Consider the following 27,955-nt stretch of genomic DNA (forward strand, 5'->3'; position numbering starts at 1 on the left):
ATGAATTTTTGATTAATATATTTTCACTGAGTTAATTGATTTTTTCTTTTTCCATATAGAATTAAATGTTGTACAATGTTTTTGTGTGCTTTCCCTTCCCTGCACTCCTCTCTTTCCCCACCTCCAGGTGGCTATTATAGCAGGAAACTTTGATCTGGCTGAAATCATAAAGGTCCACAAAGTATCAGATGTTGGTAAGTTGACAGCAGTGGTTGTATATCACTACTAGGCTACCTCAGTGTTTCATAGGTTTAGACGTGAATGTAGAGTCAGGGCGATATCAGACTGAATAATGGCTGAGCGTGGACAGAGGAGAAGCTGAAGGAAAGTGATTACGGGTTATATACAGAGGTGTGGGGAAATGTAAAGGATGTGGAGAAGGTTTAATGGGTTGATTGGATCCTTGCTGAGTTGAGCAGTTTCTCTGTGACATGTGCATACTGGAAAACTCTGCCATCTAGTGTGGACAGGATGTAATTCCTCCATTTTGTTCATTGTGAAATGTGTTATTCACATATTTTATCCAATTTAACAATGAACAGGTTAAAATAGAACCTCGTATAATGTTTGGAAGTTATGGTTCATTCATTTTAGATAATAGTTTTTCCACTCCAGCATTACACTATACATACTCTTAGAATAGCCAATATGCTGGTAATGAATGTGTGAACTTGAACACGCTTTGTAAATTATTTTTGCAAGTTTAATCTTTCATGAAGAGAATATTAAATTCACAGCTACAATAAAAATCCAGTAATGCCTTTATGAAACGGCTAAACGGATTTCCTTATTCTGTATTTGGTTTGGTTCTAAAATAGGATAATTATTACTTAATAAATGTAGTCTTGTATATTATATTCTAACTATAATTGATAAGATTCATAACTCACTAACGTGGTTCGATAATCTCCTCTCCAAGGCTTTGCTGCTGTACCATCTGCACCAGATGCATTTTATCACTTATTCCTGTGTGTATAGTTTAAAGCTGTGTAAATATATTGCAAATGAAATGCGATCACAGCCTACTGTCAGATTAGTGCTTTTTACTCATTTCAGTGCCCTTGACATGTGTGGAGTTATTTCCCCACCAAAGCATTCGGTTCATTGTGCTTCGTCTGATATGGTGAGTCTGTTAAGAGTCTCTTTCCCTCTCAGTGCCTTTCAGGGAGACCCCCTCTTACACCAACCGTCGACGGATGACGCCTGGCCCCCTGCCCTCGCCACGTTCCTTGCTCCGCTCTGCGAGTGACAACAATCTGAACGGGGACCACGATCACATCCACGGTCAGGCCCCCAGAGAAATTCGGGGCCGTCAGGGTCACTCCCCTGTCCCTTCACTGCGCAGTCTGCCAGCTTTTGGTCAGCAGCACAGCAGCCTTGGAGAGGTAAGATGGAATTATGAGGCTGTGCAGGTTTGTTTGCTTTATTATTGTGTGCACATTGTAGCCTGTTAAAAGACAAAGCAAGTCAAGGAAAACATGTTAAAAACTATTTGACATAATGAATACTAATACCTATAGTATCTTTGTAGTTTTGGTCCATATGTTCCACTAAGATGATTGCAATGTGCATATGAGACTCGTCTCTTCTTCTGCTTTGTGTCAGAGTCGTCATGGCGAGATCCCTGACAGTAGTCTCCAGAGTACGGGCAGCTCCAGATCCTCCCATTCCCGCTCGCCTTCGCTACATCACATGCATGAAGAAGACAGGCCGGTTCCCAGAAGGTCCCACAGCCATGGCTACCCTCACGGACACGGCCATCGCGGAAGACTCAGGTCTGTAAAATGTAGTTTGGACTCAGCTCAACCTCATATGTTATTTCTAGTGATCAAGTGTCAACTAAACACGTTTTTAGACAGCTTTGTAAACAAGCAAATGTCTTTCTTCCTGTTTCTAATTCATGTCTCACACCCGTCTTGGCAGCTATTCATTCATTCATTTGTGATTGGCCTTGTGATTAAGCACCTACTTTGATATTCAAACTAAATTTCAAAATGCCCGATGTGATGTGTCTGAATCACTTGTTAGTCACCAGGCAGCGTTCTGCATCTTATTCCATCTGCTACGGGTGATAAACATGACATAACATCAGTTTATGTATTCACATATCAATCCCTGGCACATATGAAAGTCCTTTTCCTGTCAAATTGTACTTTCAACCTGTTCAGAAAGGTAATCTGTATAAATCATAAACTGGGAATTGAATACGAAAATGTTTAGTTTAAGTGTTGCTGATTGAAACACACATCAGTATGAGGTCTGTTATAATGGCATTGGGTGTATCTGTTGTATGGCCTGTGCTTCTATCAGGGTGTGAGAGCAGTAGTCAGTTCCATTGTGTGTGTCTGGCAAAGACAGCAGCACTGTTTGTGCAACAAGCTGACTGAAATACAGCATTTCTCCTGCTGGGAGGACAGGGGGCAAACGCATACTCCAGATCTGTGTGTGTGTGTGTGTGTGTTTGTTTCTGTGTTCGTATGAGAGGGCATGTATGTATAGCCACATGCACAAGGCTATGTGCATTAGTGCTTGAATAGTTCAGAAATAGACAGATGGAGTGTCTAATAATGATCACCTTGGGGACCAATTGAAGGTTTCCAAACCGTTTATGTGTTTGTATGTCAGTGTGTGTGAAAGAGAGCGACAGAAGATACATTCTGAAATTAGAGCTATGAGTAATGTCTTTGGACGGGCCACTCGTTCAAAACAGCTTGTCACTCGATTGATACATAAATCCACAGATGTAGTGCTGCTAGGGTGCTGGAACAAATCTCCCCCTTGTACACTGATCCATTAGACAAACTGCAGAGTAAACTACGGCTCTGATCACATCTTGGAGCCATATATTTAAGTGGTCTATTGACACTTGGTTTGTTAAGCTTTTTATTATGATCATATGTCAGAGCAAGATCACCTACGTACAGCACACACCTAATATGATTCCTGTAAACCACACACTATGTGTGTGTGCGTGTGTGTGAAACAGTCTGATGTCTGACAGGGGAATTGCATTACAGACACAGCTCCAGCCGTACTCCCCTCTCCCTCTAATACTCTCCTGTCACTTTACTCCATCCATCAAATACTCTCTCTCTCTATTGCTCCCTTTCTCTCTACCTCTCATTTATATACGTACACACATACACACACACACACATATAGCCATTCATCTACAGTACGGTTTGCAGCCAGCGAGCAGTCAACATCCTTTATTAAATCATGTAACATGCACATATCACACCGCATAGAAACTAAAGCTCTGCGGGACTAAATGGTGTCTGCATTGTTTCTACAATCTTAAATTGAATTATATGAAGTGAATTAAGTTCAATAATAGATTCACACTGGAGTGTCATCTCATTCTATCAAATATAGTGCCTCATTATGGTAACAAACTAAGTGCTTCTTCTTCTGCTATATCTGGCACTACATTGGCATTAATGTTCACTGACAGAGTGAACATCCTTTGGCATTGTGCACATTGTGTACAAGGTTGAAAAAGAGAAAGGATAGAAGTGAAAAACAAAAGGGAGAAAAGCAGGTTTAGTATGTCCGCTGTGTCTTGGCCTAAATGTCCTTCTGTACACAGGGAGTTGAGACCTTGTTCTTCAGTGTGCATTACCCCTGCACCAAGTATTAAACTGAGGTGAATGTATAAAAAGCCCAAAACGAGCAGCTGGTCTCTGTGGCCAGAACCTGCACCCAAGTGAGACTGATGCTGTCCTTGAATATTTTCCCTCCAATATTTCTCCCTCCCTCTCTCAGTTTCTCTCTCTGACCTTCTGTTTATGCCCATGGTAACTCTAGAGGCATTATGGGTACCAGGGGAGTGTGAAATTAGCTTGGCCGGTCAACAGCCCGCCCATCGGCAGAATCCAGCAAGTTCCTGTGGAACCATCACTTCCTCCTCTGTGCATGTGTGCTGCCAGGGTTCAAGAGCTTGGCCAGGCTTCAGCTGGAAGTTGAGATGGAGACAATAGAGAGGATACAGTATTTATTAGGTCTAAACACTTTTGAACAAGTTTGGGCAAGACATGAACATAATGTTTTTCTAAGAGTCAGGTTCCAGCACCGGCCAAATCCTCAGTCACACAACATTACCTGAAACATGTTGTCATATCAGGTTGTGGTAGCTTGTGGTGTCAATGAGCAAGAAATTACCTGCTGATGTGTTGTATCATGACCCCTCATGTGATGTATAATAGCAATAAGCGCAACATGGGGGTATCCTGTTTCCTTCACCTTGTAATTCTCTGTTTGTTGCTGTTCTTCTGACCTCTTTTTGACCCCATATCCCTCTCTCTCTCTTTGCATTAGTCACACCAGTGGCTGTTGGTGTGTAGATTATACATGGCTTGTTAACACAGCCAAAGGGCTGAGTTACAGAGAAGAGAGGAGGACAGGAAGAGGGAGGAAGAGGAGGAGATGATGGGTTAAGCTGCTTCTGCTTCACCTCGTCAAAGAAGGACATAGTTGTATTGTTCTGTGCATATCATTATGCGTGTTAATACCTTAGTTACCTTATCTACTCTTTAGCATCTCCTGCCACTCATTCCGCTTTTGGGTCGTGGTGGCAGTACAATACTATGGTGGCCTTGAAGTCCCTCTTGCCAGCCACATTCTCAAGCTCTTCCTGGGGAGATTTTGAGGCGTTCCAACTACAAGGCCAGATTGGATATGTAATCCATCCAGCGTGTTATGTGTCTGCCCTCGGGTCTCCTCCAGCTTGATGTACCCATGAGGTTCTACTTTGAGCTCCTTCTGCATATCCAAGCGCTTCACCTTCTCCCTGAGGGTGAGTCTAGAGACCCTTTGAAAGAAACTCATTTTAACTTATTGTATCTATGATCTCCTTCTGTCTGTTAGTTCCCAAAACTATTGGCCGGAGGTGAGGGTTGGAATGTAGATTAACTGAGAGTCTTTCCTTTAGGCTCCGCTCTCTCTTCACCAGGATAGTCCAGTACAGCACATAAATCACTGCAGGTGCCGTATCGATACACCTGTCAATCTCACATTCAGTCCTACCCTGGTTAAATTCCTTCCGTTTGATTGGGAGTGAATTATGACTCTGTATGCAAGCACTGGATGGCTCCGAGCAGTTCTTCCCATTTCTCCCACAACACACCCGAGGGACTTTGTCAGAAGCCTTCTTCAAGTCCGTATAGCTCTTAGAGTCTTTTAGAGCCGTGCCTCTCCTAACACCTTTTCAATAGTCTATATGTTCTTACTCTAATAGTCTATGGACATTGGCCCTCTTGCTAAACACACAGATAAGCAGTGTACATGCTATCCAAGCCATGAGACTGTAGTTTGGTCATTTAAAAGTGTAGTAGGGGAACACTTCCTTTACATTATACAAGTTTTTAATGCAGTAAATCAGGACAAATGTTCACACAGAACAGTGTAGAGCAAATCTTTTAATATGGGTGTACTGAAAAAGATGCCAAAGCATACGGATGTTGTCAGTATGGACTAAGTGGTTTGTTTATCCTCCCCTTTCTTAAATTGAGGTGGAGTTTAGGGTTAAGTGTTGATCACACCAATTGACCTTTTCTTCTAACTTCATTTAATGATGAAGTCTCTGCAAAGCATAAGCTGTCCATGTACAAACAGATTTGCTGTTCACGACCTTAAAATGCTCTGCCCAATGAGCCCACATTCTCATTCCACTGCGATAGCCATAAACACTCCCACATTGCACAGACAAAGAATGAGAGAGCATGTGTTCGTTCAAGTGCAGCAAAGCAAGGACTGACTGATGATCATTGGGATGCAAAATGTGATGCTGATTATGACTTTGTTTAAAATGTGCTCATCCCACTTTAGAGGGCTGGGCAATTTGAGGAAAAAAAGCTATTTACCTGAGATAGCAAGGCAGTCATAGATTTTGACTTCCGAATTGAGGCATCATTATTGAGCTGTTCAAATGTTAACTTTTCCTTAGTGGTCTCATTGATCCTAATCAAGCATCTGATAACTGGCATGCTCGGGTTATTTTCTTTAGACTTCTGATAAGGGCTACTTATCTGGAGTAATCTCAAATGTGGTTCAATCTCAGAGACACGGATGAAGAGGTGAAAAGCGTGTAATAAAAAAGTGTTTGCTCTTGAGTTTGCACAAAATGTTCTTAAAAACCTCATCCGCGTTATTTGTTCTTGGTTGCTTCGTTTAACTCACAACTTAAAGGTAGAGTCTGTGATTCTGGAGAAAGATTGTTGATATTTGAACTCATTATCCCAACAACAACAAAAAAACCTCAACCGTCCGTGCTCCTTCAGAACGTAAGCCTGCGCCAGATTTACCATCCCTCTCGCTCCCACTGCCTTTCTCTTTATACATCCATCCCTGTCCTGGCTGGAATGGTGTTGTATGATTCGGTCCGAACCTCTTTGTTTGTTTCCCAATTACAGAGCCAGGGCTGTGCATAAACACCAACATTTGTTTCAGCGCAGACAGAACGGACAGATAGTGGACTGTGAGGAGATATTCGCTAAATTTGACATAAAGTATATTGGATTAAAATCGCAGACTCAACCTTTTTAAAGTAAAGATATATATATACTTTATTACTATACTTTCACTTCATCCCGTTCTGACTCTTGCTATGAACACTAAACGACTTTCTGTAAAGCCAAACAACAAAATGATGTTTCAAAGATACAGTTAATAGAATTGTTATCACATTTAATACTGTACACTAATTATCTGTTTTGCCTTTATTATTATGAAGTGTTGGGAGCCAAGTTCACTGTGATCTGTGTAAGCTGCATTACTACTACCTCCTTCAATAGAGTAGTGCACTGTTTTCTTGAGATGAGAACATAGTGAGAACATAGTGAGAACATAGTGAGAACATAGTGAGAACATAGTGAGAACATAGTGAGAACATAGAGCAGTTGGGATAATAATCCATGTAAGGCAAATTATTTATGACAAATGGACTGTTACAGAGATCCAAGTTCATATTATTGACTTATATCCGTACATTTGTTGGCTATATTTTCTTTCCTTTTATTGACAGTTGCCATCGTTACAGAGACACGGCTGGTGTCCTAGGAAACGATGGAGCTTTTTGTAGTAGAATGCATTAGAACTGTGTGTGTGTGTGTGTGTGTGTGTGTGTGTGTGTGTGTGTGTGTGTGTGTGTGTGTGTGTGTGTGTGTGTGTGTGTGTGATGGATCCTACATCTGTGTCTGTAGAAGCTACTTATAATGAGGCACAGTGGAAGAGAATGGAATAGAAAAAATATACAACAAAGCAAAACGAAAAGCTTCTGGAAATGTAGCACAAGTTTGCATATGAAAACGGTGAATCATGTTATCATGCAAAATTCTTTAAGCGAGTGGCATGTTTCAAATAGTTACACCAATGCCTAACTTATTGGTTGCTTATGGAAAAATGAATAGACATACATCATGCTGAAATAGAAATGATATATAAATCTACGTACATTTCGAATAACAGGAATAAAAACAGGAATGAAACCAAAAATATCAATACATACAACTCTGGAGACGAGCAAAACAGTATTTGCCATGTCCCTCTTGAGTACGGATGAGAAATAAATGAGAAAACCTTGAACTGTTTTTAAAAACTTCCTGGTCACAAAAACAACAAGGTATTAAAATGTTTTCAAGTTGATAAAAGACATTTAGGCATATCAAAGTGGATGTTTTTGAATTTCAGATAATGTCGTTCAGTGTTTTTTTGTTGAAGAGCATTTGCCAATTCAAGCCTCATCCTGTGAAACATAAACGGGTCATTAAAGACGAGGCGAGATTAGCAACAGTCTCCACCTCCTGCCTTCTGTCTGATAACGTGTCAACCCGGTCATCCTCAGCTCGAACTGTAGGGAGCAGCTGAGGTCAAGATGTGTACATAACCTCACAGTAGGTGTATAGTGTGGCAGAGGTGTGTGAGTGGAGGAGGCAGATTTGAGTCAGTGAAATAGATATTATTTTAGGCATCTAATTTTTTTGGCTCTCTTTGTCACTTTAACATAGCCTCATTTCCCTGCTTCTCCAGCCCTCCCTCCTTTTCCGCTGTGTGCGGTGCTGATGTTCATTGCCGGGGCTCAGACATTAACATGCGGCAGCCATGCCGGCCCCTCAGTCCCTGCGGTAATTGGAAAGCCGTCAGCGAGCCGTTGTTTCGATGGAGAGGGGACAGAGAAAGAGAGGCTGTGTGAGTAGGGCAGAGCAAGAAATGCAATAGAGAGTTAAGGAAAGGAACGAGACAAACAAGGCTTTAATTAAGGAAAGGAGTAGACAGAAGAATAAAGGGCACATGAGGCTATAATCAGGTTAATGAAAGAATGCCAGCTAAAAATATACTGATACAACGTGCTGGGGGAGGAATGGCAAGAGGCAGGAAGAGGTTGAAAGGTGAATGAAGGGTTTTAGACATTTCTAGTCTTTCAAGGACATGTTGCTGAGAATAGTGTGAAAGTCCAGGATATAATCAGGTTGTTATATACACATGCACACTCTCAAGTAAATTCCAGATAAACATGAGACTGATTTTATGAAATATTTATGGGATTCATTTATTTATATTACATGTGTTTTTGATATTGTCAAAATATGCTTGAGAGAAAGCTTTTACTACAACAGCAGAATGATGCTGAATGCAACTTACACTGTGGTGGCAAAGTAGTGATGAATGAAGACTAGGCGGAGCTCTGCTGCTGCTGCTGTATTAGAATTCACCGCCAGAGAGAGAGGGAAGGAAAGAGAGAGAGTGAAGATGCAATGCGAAGAAATGTTGAGAGGGATTAGAGGGTGAAATGGAAGCGAGAGAATGGGAGAAAGAAGGATGGGATTCAAGGCAAAGAGAAAGAGGGAGGAGCAACAATTAAACCAAATGGGCTGGAGCTTTTTGCCCCCCGCCCCACTGCACACAAGCACACACACACACACACACACACACACACACACACACACATACTCTCACAGCCTGCCTCTGGGAACCATGGCGCATGCACGGTTGCAGTCAGACAGGCAGCAGGAGATCAATTGTGCTCCGGGACTAGTGTTTGTATGTGAGTGTTAGCGATGTGTTAGCAACATGCTGGTGGTGGCGTATGCCATGCTAGCGAAGGTGCAATGTTAGCAGGAGTGGAGGAGGCTGTCTGTGTATGTGCCTGTGCGCACTGCTAGAATGCACATAGAGCGCTTGTGGTGTGTGAGTGTGAGCGAGCCGTCAAAGGGGAGGGGAGCCACCGAGCGCAGCAGCAACAGCAGTAGCAGTAGCAGCAGCAGCAGCAGCAGCATTGCCAGAGTGTGTGTGAGTGTGTGTGAGCGAGCGTGTGTGTGTGAGGGGTGGAGGGGAGAGGAGAGGCAGACGCGGCGGGACTCCCAGGAGAAGGAGCGGGAGTCGGGGAGCAGACCCAGCCTCTCTCCTCCACAGCAGGAGTACCAGGACCCAAGAAGCAGGCAGGATCTGTAGCCCAGCCTGGAGCAACTTGAACTGGGGACACAGGGATCTCTCTCCCTCTCTGGAGGGGGCTTCTTCTCAGGATGTGTTTGAGTAAGGGGGGCTTTCAGACGGATCTGACAGACTCACACAGAAAAGGAAACAGTGCAGTCCCTCCTATCCTTAAACATTTCTGCCTCTACCTTGGTTAGGATGCTGAGGAGAGGGGAGAGATAGAAGGAGAGGGTAAAAGGGAGCAAGAAGGATATTGTCTGTGCTATTAAAGAAAGAAGAGAGGGAATAAGAAGAGGAGGAGGGGGAGAGAGTGGTTGGGAGGAGTGTACTCTCCTCTCATGAATCTCCCATGGAACACTGACTGTTGACTGCACTTGGACTTGTTTATGAATCCGTCCCTGGCCAGCGTAACAACCAGGGGGTGTCACCAGCTTGCTGTCCCGCTGACAACCATGTCGGTGACCACAGGCTTCAGTTACCAGCTTCCTGGAATCACCACAGTAACATATGTGTTTGTTTACAGCCCTGGCTCAGTGCAGCGAGACCCAAGCCCCCCTCATCACACGCCTCCAGCACTGACGGGCCCCCGCGGGCCCAAACGGAAACTCTACAGTGCTGTCCCGGGACGTACCTTCATCGTGGTCAAGCCCTACACGCCACAGGGGGAGGGAGAGATCCAACTCAACCGTGGAGAGAGAGTCAAAGGTAGGTTGTCTGCTATTATTTGTGTTCATGTTTAATTCCCTAGCACTGTAACTACTACTTCTGGACACTACAGCTATTGATATTCTGTATTGCATTGCATTGCATTGCTACTACTATGTTTAGGATCTCCTGTAAAGTTCATGGCTTCATGTTGTCCATGACTGTCATAGCTGGGTTTGTTGCAGAATGAAAGAGCATTCCTATGCTCTCATCTCAGATACAAAGCATACCATTACTTCACTATGTTTTTGGCTGCAAAGCAGTTATGTAATTGCCCGACCTGGAAGTCATTTCGGTGTTTGAGCTTGACATTGTGAATTATCACTTCATCCACTTTGTAAATGTGCTGTTTTCTGCTTTACACAGAGGTGCAGTGGCTTTGCTTTCACGTGTCTGTGTGTGTGCTTTTGTCTCTCCATCCATGCTTCACTCAAGACTATGACTGTAATGACGTAGAAGGTAAACTCCATAATATTCTTCTTACCCTGTTTCTCTCCCATCCACTTCAGTGTGTCAATCCTGCACCTACCGAGTAGCAATTAGTTTCTGGTCCTGTCTGAATCCACTTGAGATACGCGCACAATCTCAATATAAATCTGTGATTACTTCAAGGAGAGGTCATGTAAATTCAAACAGGTCCCGTGTGCTGTTGGTTGTTTGTATGCATACACACATTGTGTCCTTCCTAATCTCTGAGAGTGCTTCCCACTGAACGTCGTGCTGCTTTTCTCCCTCCTCTTATCACCTGTCCACAGACACCCAGCTCCACATTGACCCCACACCCTACATCCTGCCACTTCACATACATCACCAAGGATCAAACCCGCATTAGCCTAATGGAAACAGTTCCCTCATGTCCTCAGAAAGGCTGGGGAAAGAGAGAGAGGCCACACTCATGCTGAGACCTCATGTTCTTTTCAGATCTACAGAAGCACAGGAAGTACAGATTAAGGGTCAATTTAGATTTTTTGATTTTTTTGTAAGCACAACACACATACACATTTATCCTGCTTCCTCCCTCATTTTTCAGAAACATTCAGTGGCAAACAACACAGAAACTCTAGTCCAAACACACTTCAAGACCCCTTCTCCCTGTCTGGATACAAACTGAAGTATTCCCACCCCTTCCTTGATGTTTTCTGTCTTCCAGCTTCTCTGACCTTAAACGACATTTACCAGTGGACCTCCTCCTGTATGCTTTGATGCCTCGTCTTTATGTTATTGTCTGTTTTATGGAAACAGAGCTGTCGGTTACACAGAAATTACAAAAAAAAGATGATACACAATTCAGATTGAACAATTCCAACTCATGTTTTTGCTGAACAAAACCGAATGATACAGCATTGTCTGAAACAGTGATGCATTCTGATGTTGACACAAATGTTATCGGAAATGTGATGACTCAACAGCACCCAGTATGCCTCCATCTACTGAATGAATCTGCTGTCACTGGCTTTTCTGTCGGTGCAGCTGAATCCATAACCCTGCCACTAATGTGAACACACAGTGTTTTGCCGTTCTTTCATGTTGGCCATGCAGGAAACAAGCTTACAGTCGCATGGCTGCCAGCACCATGGCCCAGCCAAGTAAACCATCTGGCTGTGATATGCACCACTGACCATCATAACCATTACTGTGTTGCATTTACTATGCTTCTGTAGTCCTGGGATATATGGGAGGAATACGTCATTGATTTCTACTGGTTGTTGAACATCTTAAAGCCCGGGCAGTTCAGGTTCTATGTTTGAGGTTTGTTTTTGTAACTAAATTATGTTCAGTGCAAAAGTCTTAGCAGGGAATAGCCACAGAGAGGCTTGGCCTGAGAAGCCACCTCCTTTAGGGATGGATGACCCTCGGTTTGATACATAATGCATTTCATCTAATCTGCATTCATAAATGGATGAGTTGCTAATAGTAATGGGGCTCATTTGCAATGGAGGGCAAGAGGAGGTAAGGCAAATGAAAGAGAGAAGAAACGATAGGAGGATTTATTTATTTATCCTTTCCTGTCTCATCCTCCTGATTTAGGTGGTGTGTGTGTGTGTGTGTGTGTGTGTGTGTGTGTGTGTGTGCGTGTGTTTGTGTGTGTGTGTGTGTGTGTGTGAATATCAACAGAATTGTTTGTACCCTGAAGCTAACTTTGATACTGCTTCAGACTACAACTATGTTGATGATTCAGTTATAGTTAGATAATTAGCTTCTTTATCCCAACACACACACACACACATACACTAAATCACTCATACACTAATTTCTTGGTTCCTGTTAATGTCCTCACACCCTTGTTAATCACCAGCCATACCAGAGGAGCATCTTTATGACGAGATCAGACTGGGTAAATCTCACTAAATGATTTGTCTGTGGGTGTCTTTGTGTGTGTTATGTATCTTAGCATCCATGTAAGCATAACCATAACTGTCTATTAGCTCACCTGTTAGTAGGACAGATTGGTGGCCTGTTGAGGCAAAGAATAGTGCATGTCATACAGGAAAAGATGTGTCACACTGTGTAGTTTAATGATCTAATGGGAGACGTACTGTAGTTCTCAGCAGTAGACTGTAGCACATTCCCGGTCAAGTGTGTTGATAGCGGCGCCTTTTTCAATATGAGATTCTTGACACAATATGATGATTTCTTGTCTACTTTTTTGTAGTGACGGATGACTGTCTGGACTCAGATGGTAAATACAGCAAAGCATTATAGCAAAGGTTTTTCATGACACTTTGTTTCATGAAAAACTTACAGATGACCTAAAAGTAGTTTTACACTGGTACATGTCACTTAACTACAACATTTGTAGCCGCTACTCAGTCTGCAAGTCAACCTTTGAGAGGGCACAGGCTCGTAAGAGAAAATCAGAGCGTGCCATCCCGAACATGCACACGCTCGTTTCTGAGTGTGCTCTCTTAATTTCATAATCATTTTTAGTTTTATTATTATTATTTATTTATTTTCTATTTATTCATTTTTAACCACTTGTTTTTTAGTCCCACGTGGATTGATCAGATCACAGTAAACCACACCCCATATTAGGCAAGATAGATTTATTATTTCTTAGTTTCTGTCCTCCCACACAATCTCAAACATTGACCTGCAGACGGAGTCGGGCTCAACTGTACTCTCAAATCGTTTGTCGTCAGCATATAGCAGTAATATACTGTAGTGTATGTTGTGGTGGGATAGGGCTGGTAACTGTAGAAAGCCAATGCGTATGTTTAGGTTTGAGCATTGTGATGTTATTAATAGCTTTATTTATTTACACTCTAATGAAAAAAATTACAGTACCTATTAGTTATGTATTAATTCATGTGATGCCTTATAGCTGACATCCCGTATAATGAAGACGATGAAGATTGTGCCGATGACATAAATGATGATGATGATGATGAACATAAAGGTAACATTTATATTTTTCTTTTGGAAAGAAGGATGACAAAGTGGTTAAAACTGGAAATCATTCTGCTACCACAAATAACGTATGTGAATGTTGCAGGCTTGTCTTCTATGTAGTGACTTTACTGACGAGAATCATCAGGCTTATTTTGATCTACGATGTGAAAAAATAATATGTGAGATTGAGATAATATGTAGGTGTAAGAAGGACTTTTATGGTTCTCAAAATTGTCACGTGATTCCACATTTTCATCCTTAATTTTCACTTACCGTAGTCCTGATAGATGCACATACTGTAACCCCCGTGAACAACAGTAGATGGGACTTAAATGTGTGCTTACTTTTAACGACTAAATCAAATGATAGGGTTCCCATGAGCACATGCTTTATCCAACCAGTTTCTCCTCCACTGTGAAGAACTGCTTGGAAAAACTCCCAGTCTTTACTCAGTGACTGTCAGTCCATTGGTCTGCTGTCTGAAATCAATGTCTCTCGACAGCCTTTGTCTAGACAAACAGCCCCGCTGTCCGCCATTTAGCAGGGTCATCCACATCCAGCTCTCCAAGCAGACTCTCTTATTCTCAGGTAATGAGAGCCGGTTGTCCTTCCTCTCTCACTGATGGCTATCTGACCACAAAACTAGCATGCACTTAGTATGATAGGGTGTTTGAGGATGTGCGTGTGTGTTGGTGCGTGCTAGAGCAGCTTCACTGTTTTTCATCATTTTAAACTGAATATCTTTGGGTCTTGGACTGAGAAAACAAGACATCACCTCAGACTTTGAGAAACTGGGATGGACGATTAATCTAGAAAATAATCTGCAGATTAATCGATAATAAAAATAATCGTTACGTGTGTGTGTGTGTGTGCTTATGTCAGTGATGGCGGTCTTGGTCTTCCAGATGTTGTGCTCTGTCTGTGTGTACATGTGTGTATCTGGTCACAGCTGTGTGTGTTTGATGATCCCCTTGGTACACTCCATTATGAGTCTCTACTCATTCCTCCGCTCACCCCTGTGTTTCTTTCTACTCCAGTCTTTCTCAAAGACCACTGGTGGTCCGTGAGCGACCGCTAGTGGTCCGTGAGTATATTGGTAAAATGTCACATTATATATATACAATATATTATAAGTTTAAAGTGTTTCTCAAACTGTTTAAAAATGACTAGTATAGACTAGAGTGTAGCATAGAGTAGCGGAGCTATGTAGGTTCATTTCACGATCTTACGTCATAAATGATCTGCACGGTCAATTTGAGCCGCGGTCAGCTGGCAAGATGGATGATGGCTGTAGACAGGGTCAGTTAAAAGAAATCAAAAATCTGATGTGAAGGTGCATCGTCCTGATGCAGGTGATTCAGCAGCGACAACTAGTGGTTTTGTGTCCGTTACTGAGTCCCAGGAGAAGCTGTTCGCCGTCCAACCTCCACCCGGCTGAAAGCTGTGAAACTCGGCTTGAACGCGAAAAGTCCAGCGCTAAAGTGAAGAGAAAATATCACAGCGACTACATCAAATTTGTACTGGAGATGAAGAGGATCCCAATCCATACTGTGTTTTGTGCTACGAGTCGTTGACGAACGAGGCTATGAAGCCCGCCAAACTCAAGCGACATTATGAGAGTAAACACAAGGATTACTTTGGGAAACCTTCAGGATCTTTTGAGAGTCAACGTGATGAATTTAAGAAACACATGATGAACACAGTTTGCATTTTGCGTATCTCTCAGGAGCAAACGATCTGGCTGTGGGTAAGTTGCGGGACTGTACTGACATAAGCTCAGTATTAAATGTAGTCTACGTTTCATATGATGTGTAAAATATATCAGCATTCGTTAAATTGCATATGAACGACATGTTTGTAGAATCCGCAGTTGTACATGTATTGTTGATTTAATGTGTGAAGGAGCGATACAGAGGTCACATAAAGCTGTCATTAGTAATATATTGTTGGAGTGGTAAGCAGGCCTATTGTTTTGGATATTTGGGGAGTTAGGTGGTCCGTGAGTGTTTTCTTATTGGTTAAGTGGTCCTTGGTCTGAAAAGGTTTGAGAAACACTGGTCTACTCCTTCCCCTCATCGATGTAATCTGATCTCATCATCTGGATGGACATCTCTTGAAAGTCCACTTACTATCACCATGGCAATGAACAGGGACACATATCACCGTTACCTGGTCAAGCTTATTGCACACTTGTGACCCCATACACACCCACACTTGCAGACGCAAACACATTCACACATGTTATACACACTCGCTCAACACACAATTGCAGGTTCAATGGTGACACGCAGGAACACAAAAACATATTCAAAAGAACAGATGTGTGTATCAACATGTGGGTTACCCCACTGGGAGCATTAACTGCACGTTCAGGACATTCTTCTCCTCAACAAGGTGACACATTTAAGAGCATGCTTCCGTAACAATGTATTACATCTCTCACACACACACCACATACACCTTCTCCAAACGCCATTATAAATCTTGCAGACAGCCATGAAAATGAAACCAGCACAAGTAACGTTGAGATTAGACATTCACAAACATGATTAATGAGGTTTGGCCGCACCCAGTGTGTGCAGAATATTAACACTGCTATGGGCAGCGGAGGATACCTGAACCAGCTATACCGACATAAATACACACACAAACTGGGTTTTAATGGATTATTCCAGTACTGACTTCACACAGGCTCAGAAAGAAGCTATTGCTGCTGTTATGATCTCGGGGAACACGCACAGTAGCAGTGTCACACTGATCACATGTCATGTACTGCAACAGCTTTCTGTTGAAACAGTTGCAGATATGCTTCTCTTCTCATCTACCTAAGTATTCAACAACAGCGTATACACGTAAATGTAGATTGCATGTGTGTTTTGAACAAGGCTAAGAGCCAGTAGAGTATGGACCAATGGATCACTGCACAATACATCATTTCTTTGACCACAAAGCTTACTTTTGTTAAAAATAAAATGCATATGCATCTGTCCGTTACCAAGCAACAGCTGCTAAGTGCATTTCAGGTCTGACATAACATTTAGGAAAAAGATGAAAATGATTCAATCATGCCTTTTAGTGAGTAAAAACAAATCCACACAAATCTTTGATTTTTAGAAATATTCCTCCATTTTATCTTTTTATCTGGTACTTGCCAATCAGGTTGGATGAGTACCAAGTGTTGAATTTAGACTAAATGTAAGTGTTAGCTTCCCACAGTGAGCTTGGATTGAATTAATTAGTAGTAGCATGAAGTGTACTGTGTGTGTATGTGTCTGTGGATGTGCAAGTATGAGCATCTCTTCATTGTTGTTTGCTTCATGAAGTGTGTATGTGGTGTGAGCGCGTGTGTAAGTGTACGTCTGCTTGTGTGCTTGCCTGTGTGTTTGTCTTTGTGCAGCACAGTGTAAGTAATTGCCTCCCACAAGTTAGATAAACAGCATCCTTCAAGTATTCAGCAACCAGCTGGCCTAATATCCGAGGCACATATGGACGAAATGTTTCCCTGTCTTTCTCTGCCCTTGTTCTGTCTGTCTGTCTCTTGCTATGTCTTATACCTATGCGCACACGCATGCACCTGCACAATATACATTTATTTTTCGGATGAGTAGAAGGTCTACATTTATTTCTACAGGTTTGGTGTTTATTGATCATTTCTTATGAAGTAAACATCCTGCAATTCTGCAATAGTTTCTGTGAGTCTTCCATTCATTTCCACTTCATTAACACAATGTGAGACCTCATTTGCATCAATTATACAACATTTGAACTCATATCAGATATTTTTATACATTAAAGTTACTGTACAGTATACAGTATAGCAGCACTTAGAGGCGTAGCTATCAAATGTTTGATTTTGATGCATTTGCGTGTCAAACTAGAACTCCTGCTGACCTGTCAACATGTGCAATGTGGAAACCAGAATGGCACACGGAAGGAGGCTGTAGCACATGTGGCATTGGCTGTGGTTCTTTGATATGATTGTAATGATGGCACTATTAAGCCACAAAATGCAGATGGATTCCACATTGAATGATTACCTTAGTGAGAGGGAATCTAATAAGGTAAAGAAGAACAAGTGAAGTAATAGTACATCATATGTTGTTTTGACAATGGTCAGAAAGTAATTTGTAAAATATACTGATTGCCAAACTATGTTTGCTGTTTTAACTTGAGATAATAAAAGTAGAAATGTCATTAACTCGAAAACCCAGAAAGTGTCACACAATCCCTGTGATTACCAGGATTGTATGATTCAGATACTAGACAAGAACAACTCCAGAGAGAGTGCAACTGTTAAATTAAATATTCACTTTTTTCCTTAGGTTAACTAACTTTGTTCCAAAAATAACCTTCCTTAAGGCTTAAACAATTATACAGTATATCTCAAAAGTGAGTACACCCTTTAGATTTTTGCAAATATTCTGTTATATCCTTTCAGGGGATAACATTATCCTACTGAAACTTTGATATAACTTAAAGTAGTCAGTGTGCTGCTTGAATAACAGTATAGATTTATTGTCCTTTGAAAATTACTCAGTACACAGCTGTTAATGTCTAAACAGCTGGCAACAAAAGTGAGTACACCCCATAGTGAACATGTCTAAATTGTGCCCAAAGTGTCAATATTTTGTGTGACCACCATTGTTATCTAGCACTGCTTTAACCCTCCTGGGCATGGAATTCACCAGAGCTGCACAGGTTGCTTCTGGAATCTTCTTCCACGACGACATCACGGAGCGCACGGATGTTGGACACCTTGCACTCCTCCACCTTCCTCTTGAGGATGCCCCACATGTGCTCAATTGGGTTTAGGTCTGGAGACATACTTGGCCAGTCCATCACCTTAACCTTCAGCTTCTTCAGCAAGGCCGTTGTCATCTTGGAGGTGTGTTTAGGGTCATTATCATGTTGGAAAACTGCCCTACGGCCCAGTTTCCGAAGAGAGGGGATCATGCTCTGCTGCAGGATGTCAAAGTATATATTGGAATTCATGTGTCCCTCAATGAAATGCAGCTCATGCAGCCCCAGACCATGATGCTGCCACCACCATGCTTGACTGTAGGCAAAACACATTTGTCTTGGTACTCCTCACCAGGGTGCCGCCACACACGCCGGACACCATCTGACCCAAACAGGTTTATTTTGGTCTCATCAGACCACAGGACATGGTTCCAGTAACTCATGTTCTTGGATTCATTGTCTTCAGCAAACTGTTTGCGGGCTTTCTTATGCATCGGTTTCAGAAGGGGCTTCTGTCTGGGGCGACGGCCATACAAACCGATTTGATGCAGTGTGCGGCGTATGGTCTGGGCACTGACAGGCTGACATCCCACTTCTGCAACCTCTGCAGCAATGCTGGAAGCACTCGCACGTCTATTTTTGGAAACCAACCTCTGGATATGACGCTGAGCACGTGGACTCAACTTCTTTGGTCGACCCTGGCGAGGCCTGTTCCGAGTGGAACCTGTCCTGGAAAACCGCTGTATGATCTTAGCCACTGTGCTGCAACTCATTTTCATGGTGTTGGCAATCTTCTTATAGCCAAGGCCATCTTTGTGAAGCGCAATAATCCTTTTTTTCAGCCGCTCAGAGAGTTCCTTGCCATGAGGTGCCATGTTGTCCAGCATTCAGAGAGAATTGTGCCCAAAACACCAAATTTAACAACCCTGCTTATCATTTACACCTGAATCCTTGTAACACTAACGAGTCACATGACACCAGGGCGGGAAAACAACATCATTGGGCACAATTAGGACATGTTCACTATGGGGTGTACTCACTTTTGTTGCCAGCTGTTTAGACATTAACAGCTGTGTACTGAGTAATTTTCAAAGGACAATAAATCTATACTGTTATTCAAGCAGCACACTGACTACTTTAAGTTATATCAAAGTTTCAGTAGGATAATGTTATCCCCTGAAAGGATATAACAGAATATTTGCAAAAATCTAAAGGGTGTACTCACTTTTGAGATATACTGTAGCACCCATTGTACACGCGTTCTTACATTCGTAAGCTGTTTCCCAAAAGCATCCTTACCTTATCACTGATTACACATGCTGACTACGTGTTAGCTAGTAACTACACCCCATAAGGCAACATTGTTCTGCATTTAACGGCTCTGCTTAAATATGATCCATAGATGTGAAAAGTGTAGCTACAAGAGAGATAAATAAAATGGTATCATTCTTAAAAAGCACATTTCAAACATTATCTGTTGATAGTATGCCCCTCACCAACCCCCGCTTGGAAACCCTGAGAGCTACGAAGATGTTTAATAGTGTAGTGCAGTCTGCATGGGGGCATTGGAGGAAAGAGTGTGTTGGAAATGAGGGGTTAGAGTGTGTCCCATGTTCCCCAAGAGAAATTAATATTATCACAGTGTGGACCTGAGGCTACTCAGTTTAGACTCCAAGCTTGTGTGTGTGTGTGTGTGTGTGTGTGTGTGTGTGTGTGTGTGTGTGTGTGTGTGTGTGTGTGTGTGTGTGTGTGTGTGTGTGTGTGTGTGTGTGTGCGCGTGTGCGTTATTGATACTGGACATAGTCACAGGCCCAAGGCAAGGACGTTGATGTCACAGCTAACCTTCTACCTGTCCAATCAGAGTAGCAGTGGGGTGCAAAGTCCCGCCCACGCACCTACCTGCTCCCTGCTGAATACACCACCTGTCCTACCATAACACTCATCCTCTTTGGGTTTTTTAAAAATCTTTTTGTTTTTCAAACATGCCCATATGGTGCACCCTACATCACAGGATCATCCCATACTTACAATCTCATTGAAATTAAAATACATGCTTGCCTAACATATGTGAAATTTACTCTGATGTAGCCTCACACAAAATGCTAATTAAAATCATGACATAAACAGCAGTTGCAGAGTTAATTGGTATATGAATAAACATGAACAGGAAAACTGCTGCATAAACAGGATCCATTGACTGATGCAGATGCATATTAAACCGATACACTGATGTGCCTTTGATTTACAATCACTCTATCATGTACAATGTGAGGCACACTGTTTGAGTTGGGCACAGCAAGGGCAGGGCTGAACTGACTGAGTGACTCCAGATGGTTGTTAACAACAGGCATTTTCTCTCCTGCACAGTGACAACCTACTTTGCGGTCGTGGGTTTGAAAATGCATGTGTAAAGGTCATGTCCTTACCCGGTAATGTCAGGTAGAGTAGCTTTTAACTCATTTTGAAAAACCTTGTGTCCTGACCTCTTTTTGTTGTGCTCTCTCTCCAAATGCACGCAGAATCTCCCTGAATTTAAAAGCAATCCAACAAGAACTTTCTCAGTTTCCTTTGAGATTGTTCTTGTTAAGGTCCTTGAATACAGCCTCATGACCACTCAGCCATCCCAACTCTCCCATGCAGCCACATGCAGTTTCAGTCAACAGTCATTATTTTTATGTAATAATATGCAGCATGGGAGCTTGTCAACTCATTACAGCATGTTCATTTATCACGCCATAAACACCATCATTTATGTGACACCCTGACTCGTCAATCAAACGATTAGGTGTATGATTAATGACTCAACAACAAACAATCTATCACTGATCTATTAACAATCAACAGACAATCAATGGTTGGTCTACAGCTAATCAATCAGTGGCACTGATGGAGAACTCCACTATGTTCTGTTCCTTGCTGGTCAGTGTATCCAGACCTGGATATCATTTTTTCATATCAGTGTGTGTCCATGTTTTGGTGTAAATTTTCTTGTGTGGCTCATGCATACATATTAATGATAATTCACCATTGAATTGTATATAGTGGGGTGGTGATGATGGCCGAGTGCTCTAGTCGTACGGCTTCCAAATACAACCCCAGATGGTTGTGAGTTCAATACCAGGACTGTGACCATTGTGCCCCTGAGCAAGGCACAACCCTGAGTTGCTCCAGGGGGACTGTCCCTGTAGTTAGTTCACTGTAAGTCACTCTGGATAAGAGCGTCTGCTAAATGACCTGTAAAATATAGTGTGTTCCTATTTCTTTGCCATCAGAGCCAAGCTTGTATGTGATATTGCCCTGGAGTAAGAACAAAAAAAGAAAGACAGAGGGTAACTATTAGGTAGCCTTTTCTATTTTTTGTCTCCATTTTTTAGGTTGACACAGAAGGAGAGAAAGAATGAGAAATGGCATAAAAAGCAAATGAGAATGAAAGAAGAGGAATGTCATGTAGCTGCCGTCAAGCCTGGGAGGGAGGGAGGAGATGAGAAGAGAAGAGGGATCCCTCTGAGTCAGCCTTGGACTTTTCCTCCCTCCTCTCTTCCTCCGCCTCCTCCCACTATAATTTACAACACTTCCGCCTTCCTCGTTTTGTTTTCTGTAGCCTTCTTCCTTTGCTCCACTCTTTCTTCTCTGCTGTCATTCACATAAATAGCCATTTCTCATGGCTTCCATATCTATTTATTTGTATTACATTGTTCAAGTCTTGATCACTTTCAGGCTCTCTCGCTCTTCTCTCGCTCTCTCTCTCTCTCTCTCTCTCTCTCTCTCTCTCTCTCTCTCTCTCTCTCTCTCTCTCTCTCTCTCTCTCAGTTGAATACTGATGAGCCAGAGACTGCACCACTCCCTCACCCTCTTTTAAGCTAAATAAGTCCTGTGACTATCCCTCTTCCTTCTTATTTATTGTCTCTCTACTTCATTCAGTCTTGTATCTACCCTGGGGCCCACTCGCCCTTTTCCACATCACCTTCTTAATTGTAACCACCTCAACTTCTCCTATTCCATGTCCACCTCCATCCTTGTCATTAAACTTAATTTTCTTACCTATTTATCTCTTCAGTTTCTGTTATTATAACCTGGTTTGCTGTATAATACTCAATTTATATGGTTCCATGTGTCTTCTCTTTTCCCTCCAGAGCATTTGCTTGTAGTCTTCTACTTGTATATTACAGGTGATGATGACATCCCTGTTGCACTACTGTACATAGTCATCCCCCTTTCTCTTACTTGATCTGTGTGTGTGTGTGTGTCTTGTTTCATAAAGATGCAACTCTGCTCCCTCTCTATTACATTGAATTGAACTGAGGTTTAATAAAGAGTGCAGGGATCCAAATTTAATAACAGCTCCACTCTGGTTATTGGAATGCTCTCCACTCTCACCTTCACACACTTCATGTCTCACACACACACACACACACACACACACACGGCTATGTAGGCTGAGATATGGACTTACTCTTCATTTAGTAAAGCCTTATTCAGCAAGTTCCTCTTTGACATTGTATTACACTTACTGTACATCACATACAAGCACACACAATAGTGCTGTAAATTGTTTTCAGTAAAACATCACAACAAGGTTTTTTAATAGAGAATAGTGGAATCCCCACATGTTGTGGGAGCTAACCCAGAGGTCAGAACAATAGGTACTGAGCTCTCACCAAATTGTTTAATAGATAGATATCCTTAAAAATAATCTTAATACTTTCAAGACTTATCTTTAACTTGAGCTTCATACTGTTTGTTAAATGAACTTGACGTTAAGGTTTTTGTTTGTGTGTTTCACATACTAACGCCTCTCAACACTAGTGGTCAGAATGCTGATAGTGTTTGTTACTCGTTATGCTAAAGAGACACATAAGAAGTAAAGCACTGGGCATGAAGTGAACAGCAGGGAGCATCAACAGAATGGTGAAATAAAATACAATAGTCCTGCTTACAACTATTTAAATGTGTAAGCGGATGCTACCACTAGTACACAAGCTACCAGGTGTATCTACCAGGTAGCTTACTAACTGCTGTCAGCTCTTTCTTCTGTCTCACTGTTTCCCTACACTATTATGTCTACATTAGGCAACTGTGGAATATGAAGAAAATGTACAGTCCATCACTTTAAATGTGATTATTTTGGATATGTAACTGCACAAACTTATGTCTGCCTGTCGACCACAGTTAAAAAGTAGAGAATGGAAAGATGAAAAGCTAAGGGACGGATCATTTTTGTAGAGCAGTTACATGGAAAGTATTAAGAATAGCATGCAGCAGCTAGAGAGACACATTTAAGAGGCAGGTTGTCTAAGCTCTGCACATTAGCAAACATCTACTTTCATTCAGCAGTTAGGCACAGATGTGTCAATTATGACCCCAATATGTCATTAATATTGGCTTAATATTTATTAATATTGCCACCTCCCAATATTTCCATTTGATATGTGAATAATGACATCACAGATGTGCAGTTTGCCTGTGTTTCTTACAGCAAATCTAAGAAAGAGAGCCCATTGTAGTATTTCCTGAGAATCAAGTTGTATTTTGGCTTTGGCAAGTCTTCCATGGCATCCCTGTCTGAATCAGTGTGAGTGCATCAGTGGCAGAAAGCCATAAGCCTCTCTCAGCCACAGATGCATCCGTTATTGTCTGTTTCCGCAGGCAAATACTGAAGTTTGACGCATCCACTTTAAACTGTTAAAAATAAATTTGTGTTTTTAAAAGTTTAGTCCTTTCCTCACAAGCTCTCACTCATTCATTAACTCATTCATTCATTCATTTTTGTAAGGCAGTTTCCCTCACTCTGCAAGAGTGCTTGCATGTGTGTCTGTGTGTTGGTTGCTTGGTATACAGAGAAAGACAATGTAAGAAGGAGAAAGAAAATGAATGACTCAGCTAAAAGCAATAGAGCGAAGCGAAGCAAGAATTAAAATGAGCTCAATCAGTCGTCATGTACACACACAGATACACACACACACACACACACACACTCGAGCTGGGATGCATTGAAGCTTGCAGGCAGGGTGTGCGAAGAGTATAAATAGCTCTGCATCCTCACTGATGCTATTTTTAAACCAGGAACCGTGACTGACTTAACCAAGGGCAAAACTCAGCCGTAACACACACTCACACACACACACATAGAACAATAGTGTACCAGACTTTTCACCAGACAGCAGATTTCTTGGACACTCATGAATAACTGGGCAGCTGTTGAAACATAGCTCTTTCCCTTTGTCAGCTTGTGTCTGTCTTTAGCTGGCTCTCATCTCTCTTTGTCATTGCTGAATGCAAGCCTCTTTCTGTCACACTCTTTCCCTTTGTTTCATTCTCGGGGGCTCTCTGTTGTGCTACTCTCCCTTCTGGTCACATTTCATGCTTTGTTTGTATGTTATTTCTATATAAGCTCAGAGTTTTCCATTAATGGCCCAATAAGATGTTGTTCAATCCACCATGAGTTCTACGAGGCATTACAGTACAATATGTTGGGCCGTGATACAACAGATACAAAGTCTTACCGCGCAGTATACAGAATATACTGTATGTACCTGTGTGTGTGCATATAGACAGTATTAAAGCACTGTTGACACTTTGCAGTTTATTTGGTATTCCCCTCACCTTTATAGAAATTGTACACTCATCACTTGACGGCTGTGCGCAGTAGAAATCTTGCACAAATCAGAGTTTCTATCATTCTTAAGTGACTTTTTATCACGATTAGCATGATAAGACAAAAACAGCTCCGGGTTCAGGGTCAAAGAAGTAAAGCAAATGAACAAAATAGACGACGATAAATCCCTTCTGAATTCAATAACTGGTTTTCCGAAGGTCATCTTCGAGCATTTGGTGCCGATGGACGATATGACCTAAAAATCTGTATCACAATAAATTCTTACAATTAGTTACTAATTGTTATTAGTTAACTATATATATGTAACAATAACTACATCTGTGCATTATATTTAATTCTCACGCAGATTCACTTCTGATTTGTTTGCCCTGTATCATAAATTATGACCCCAAATACATTTTGGACTTTTGGACTGGACTTTAAGCTCAACGTAATGTAAGTTGTGATATATGTAAGAAAACACACAAACATCAAAACTGGTCCACTGAGGAGAGTGACATCCAGGCCCGTTCGGCATTATGCTCACAACAGAATCAGGATTTGGCACAAGCAGCATGGATCCATGGAGCCATCCTGTTAGGTGTGAACACCACAGGCTCGTTGTAACAGTGTGATGGTGGGTGGAATGTTTTTTTTCCTGAAGAATAGCTGAAGGACACATCATATCTTAACACTGTTGACGATCAGTCAGTTACTCATGGCTACAGTTTATCTACACCACCAGCATGACGTGGCCCTACTGAGCATCTTTGGTATGGACAGGTTAGATTTCAACATGACTGTGCTGCTGTTGAAACCTCAACAACAGCCCAACACGGTCAACTTCCCATTGTACAATATTCCCGCTCAATGCATCTAGCATCTTGCAGAATCATTCCCTGACAAATATGTGCTGTTCTAGAGGAAGCATAACATGCTACTACTGTCAGCGTACATAATGAAGTGGCACCTCTGTGTGAAACTATGTGTGCAATGGTTCGTGTGTGACTGTGTGTATGAATGCATGTCAACATATGCTGTGTGTTTGCACCCATTAGTTTATCACCTGCGGAGGTGATTATGAATCCACATGGCAGGTCCCTGCTTCTAGTGATACAGTTGAGATATTGTCTGATGTCCAGCTGAGGTGTTGATTGCCTTATGTACGGAACTGTTGTCTAGTTAAGCCCCAATAGACCTCCATAGAGAGTGAACAAATGGCATCTATTGTTTCGCAGTGAAGCAACTTTTCTTAAAGACAGTCTCCAGTGTATGCATGAAGCCTATCAAAGTGTATTTATGTTCCTGCTTGAGGTCAGCTGTCACTCATACCGTACCTTTTGTTCATTTAATTATTTGTACAGGAGACATCTTTTAGGGAATTACATTCTTCATTTTGACCCAGGGATCCACTTCTTGAGCTTCTGTCCTCATGCCAAAAACACTAAAATTAAGTTTAAAATAAAAATGTCCATTCCGTATTACCATCGGGTACTTGCAAACACAATTTCACTGCCCTTGCCTGCCCTTCTGCATCACAATTATATGTCTTGGTTATTTATTGGTTATAGAACGCACTCATCAAAATCTTGTCTGGCCATTAAATCCCTTCCAGTTTCCACCACCCAGTGTGTGGTGTCAACCTGCCCTGACAGACTGTGTGATTTGGCATTTAGAGATTGAGGAGTGCTACCTGAATCGTAGTCTTGAACCAAAGAAACTCATACTGACTGTGTTTGAATGGGAATTGTTCACATGGCAGATGCAAACATTAAAAATATCACAATCAACAAAAGATTGTCAAGACCATCCACAAACTTCTGTATCTGAAGAATTAATCGTCAAATGTCTCTGTGGTTTGTTGGACCTTTTCCATGCAAAGTGACCAGTGATCTTTCCGCCACTCAGCTAGAAATACTTCATCGCAGAATGTGACCAACATTTCTCAGAGCTGTTTGTATGCCTTTTCCCTACTACTATCCACAACTGTAGATTTCCACATGGCCGGGGTCCCAAAGGCACACATATTGTAAATCCTCCTGCACAGACATGCACTGTTTGAGTTCCTTCCTGCCACTTGGCTCATGTGAGCCCTCATCTGATTCACAGGGACAGTTGTCATGCCAACACATTGTTGGCAAGCACCAAAACAGAGTGGCAGTTTAAGGTAGAGGCTACGGACACCGCTGGGAAGTACATGTAAGGGCATTCACATAACGTGCATGCCTTTTTGCTGTGTAGACATACAGTACACTGTACGTGCATGCGGCTGTTGTCTCAGTTTGTGCCAGATAAATAAATAAAGCCAATAAATATACCTGAAACAGAATTACTGTAAATACACGGTATCATAATTTAGCCAAAAATAATAACCCTAGATGTTTTGATTAAGGACTTAGTAAGAGTTGTAGAGTGGCAGTGAAATGTTGTTTCTCTATGTGTGTGTGCAGACTCTCTGCTTTTAAATGCTAAGTGGAATTTTGAGGATTATCAAGCATGTTATATAATAAAATACTTGTTTCTGTGTGTCAGTGTGTGCATGTTTCACTGACCTTTTCTTGACTTCTGCATTTAAAGTGCCTTGGGTGTGTTTAAAGTTAATTTAAAGTGGATGTTTAAATGTATATTACATACTGTATGTATGTGTGGAAGAACAGCCTATGGTGTTAAGGTGTACATATATATTTTAGTTCTGTAAAATAGGGACTTTTGCTTGCATTCTTAGATAGTCAGTGGTCGATTATGTCCATATTATCAGGTGTTGGTGTCAGGGACCAGAAATGGATAAGTAGTGGGGGGATGAGGCCTGGAGTGAGGGAAGTAAGCGAGGGCAGTCTGGAAGATCAATCAGAGGTCTCACCTTTTCTTTCATTCCTGTCAATGGGGAGCAGAGAGCACAGCCGGCACCTGTCTACTACAGGGACACCATTACAGTGTGGACGGACACACTGACATGAACAAATGGGGGGGTGGAAACAATGACTGAGAAATCATTCAGAAACACAGTGAAGGGGACTGGGAGAGAAATTCATGTTGAGCAGAGACAGAGAGAGAGAATAATGGGTTTAAACACTGAAAGAAAGAGACAGAGGGAGT

The 27,955-nt window shown here is 41.9% G+C and overlaps 1 protein-coding gene across 2 annotated transcripts in view; it reads left to right on the plus strand.

Moving 5' to 3' along the window:
• The window catches only part of shank3a (SH3 and multiple ankyrin repeat domains 3a), a 133,530-nt gene that overhangs the window by 59,073 nt on the left and 46,502 nt on the right, over positions 1-27,955 (plus strand). For both annotated transcript variants that reach the window (XM_029432994.1, XM_029432997.1), the window contains exons 9-12: positions 128-194; positions 1,156-1,385; positions 1,606-1,775; positions 9,953-10,134. In XM_029432994.1, coding sequence (XP_029288854.1) covers positions 128-194; positions 1,156-1,385; positions 1,606-1,775; positions 9,953-10,134 — 649 coding nt within the window. The remainder of the gene's footprint in view (positions 1-127; positions 195-1,155; positions 1,386-1,605; positions 1,776-9,952; positions 10,135-27,955) is intronic.

The sequence above is a fragment of the Cottoperca gobio genome, chromosome 6 (assembly GCF_900634415.1).
Source record: "Cottoperca gobio chromosome 6, fCotGob3.1, whole genome shotgun sequence".
In the NCBI taxonomy this organism is placed as follows: Eukaryota; Metazoa; Chordata; class Actinopteri; order Perciformes; family Bovichtidae; genus Cottoperca; species Cottoperca gobio.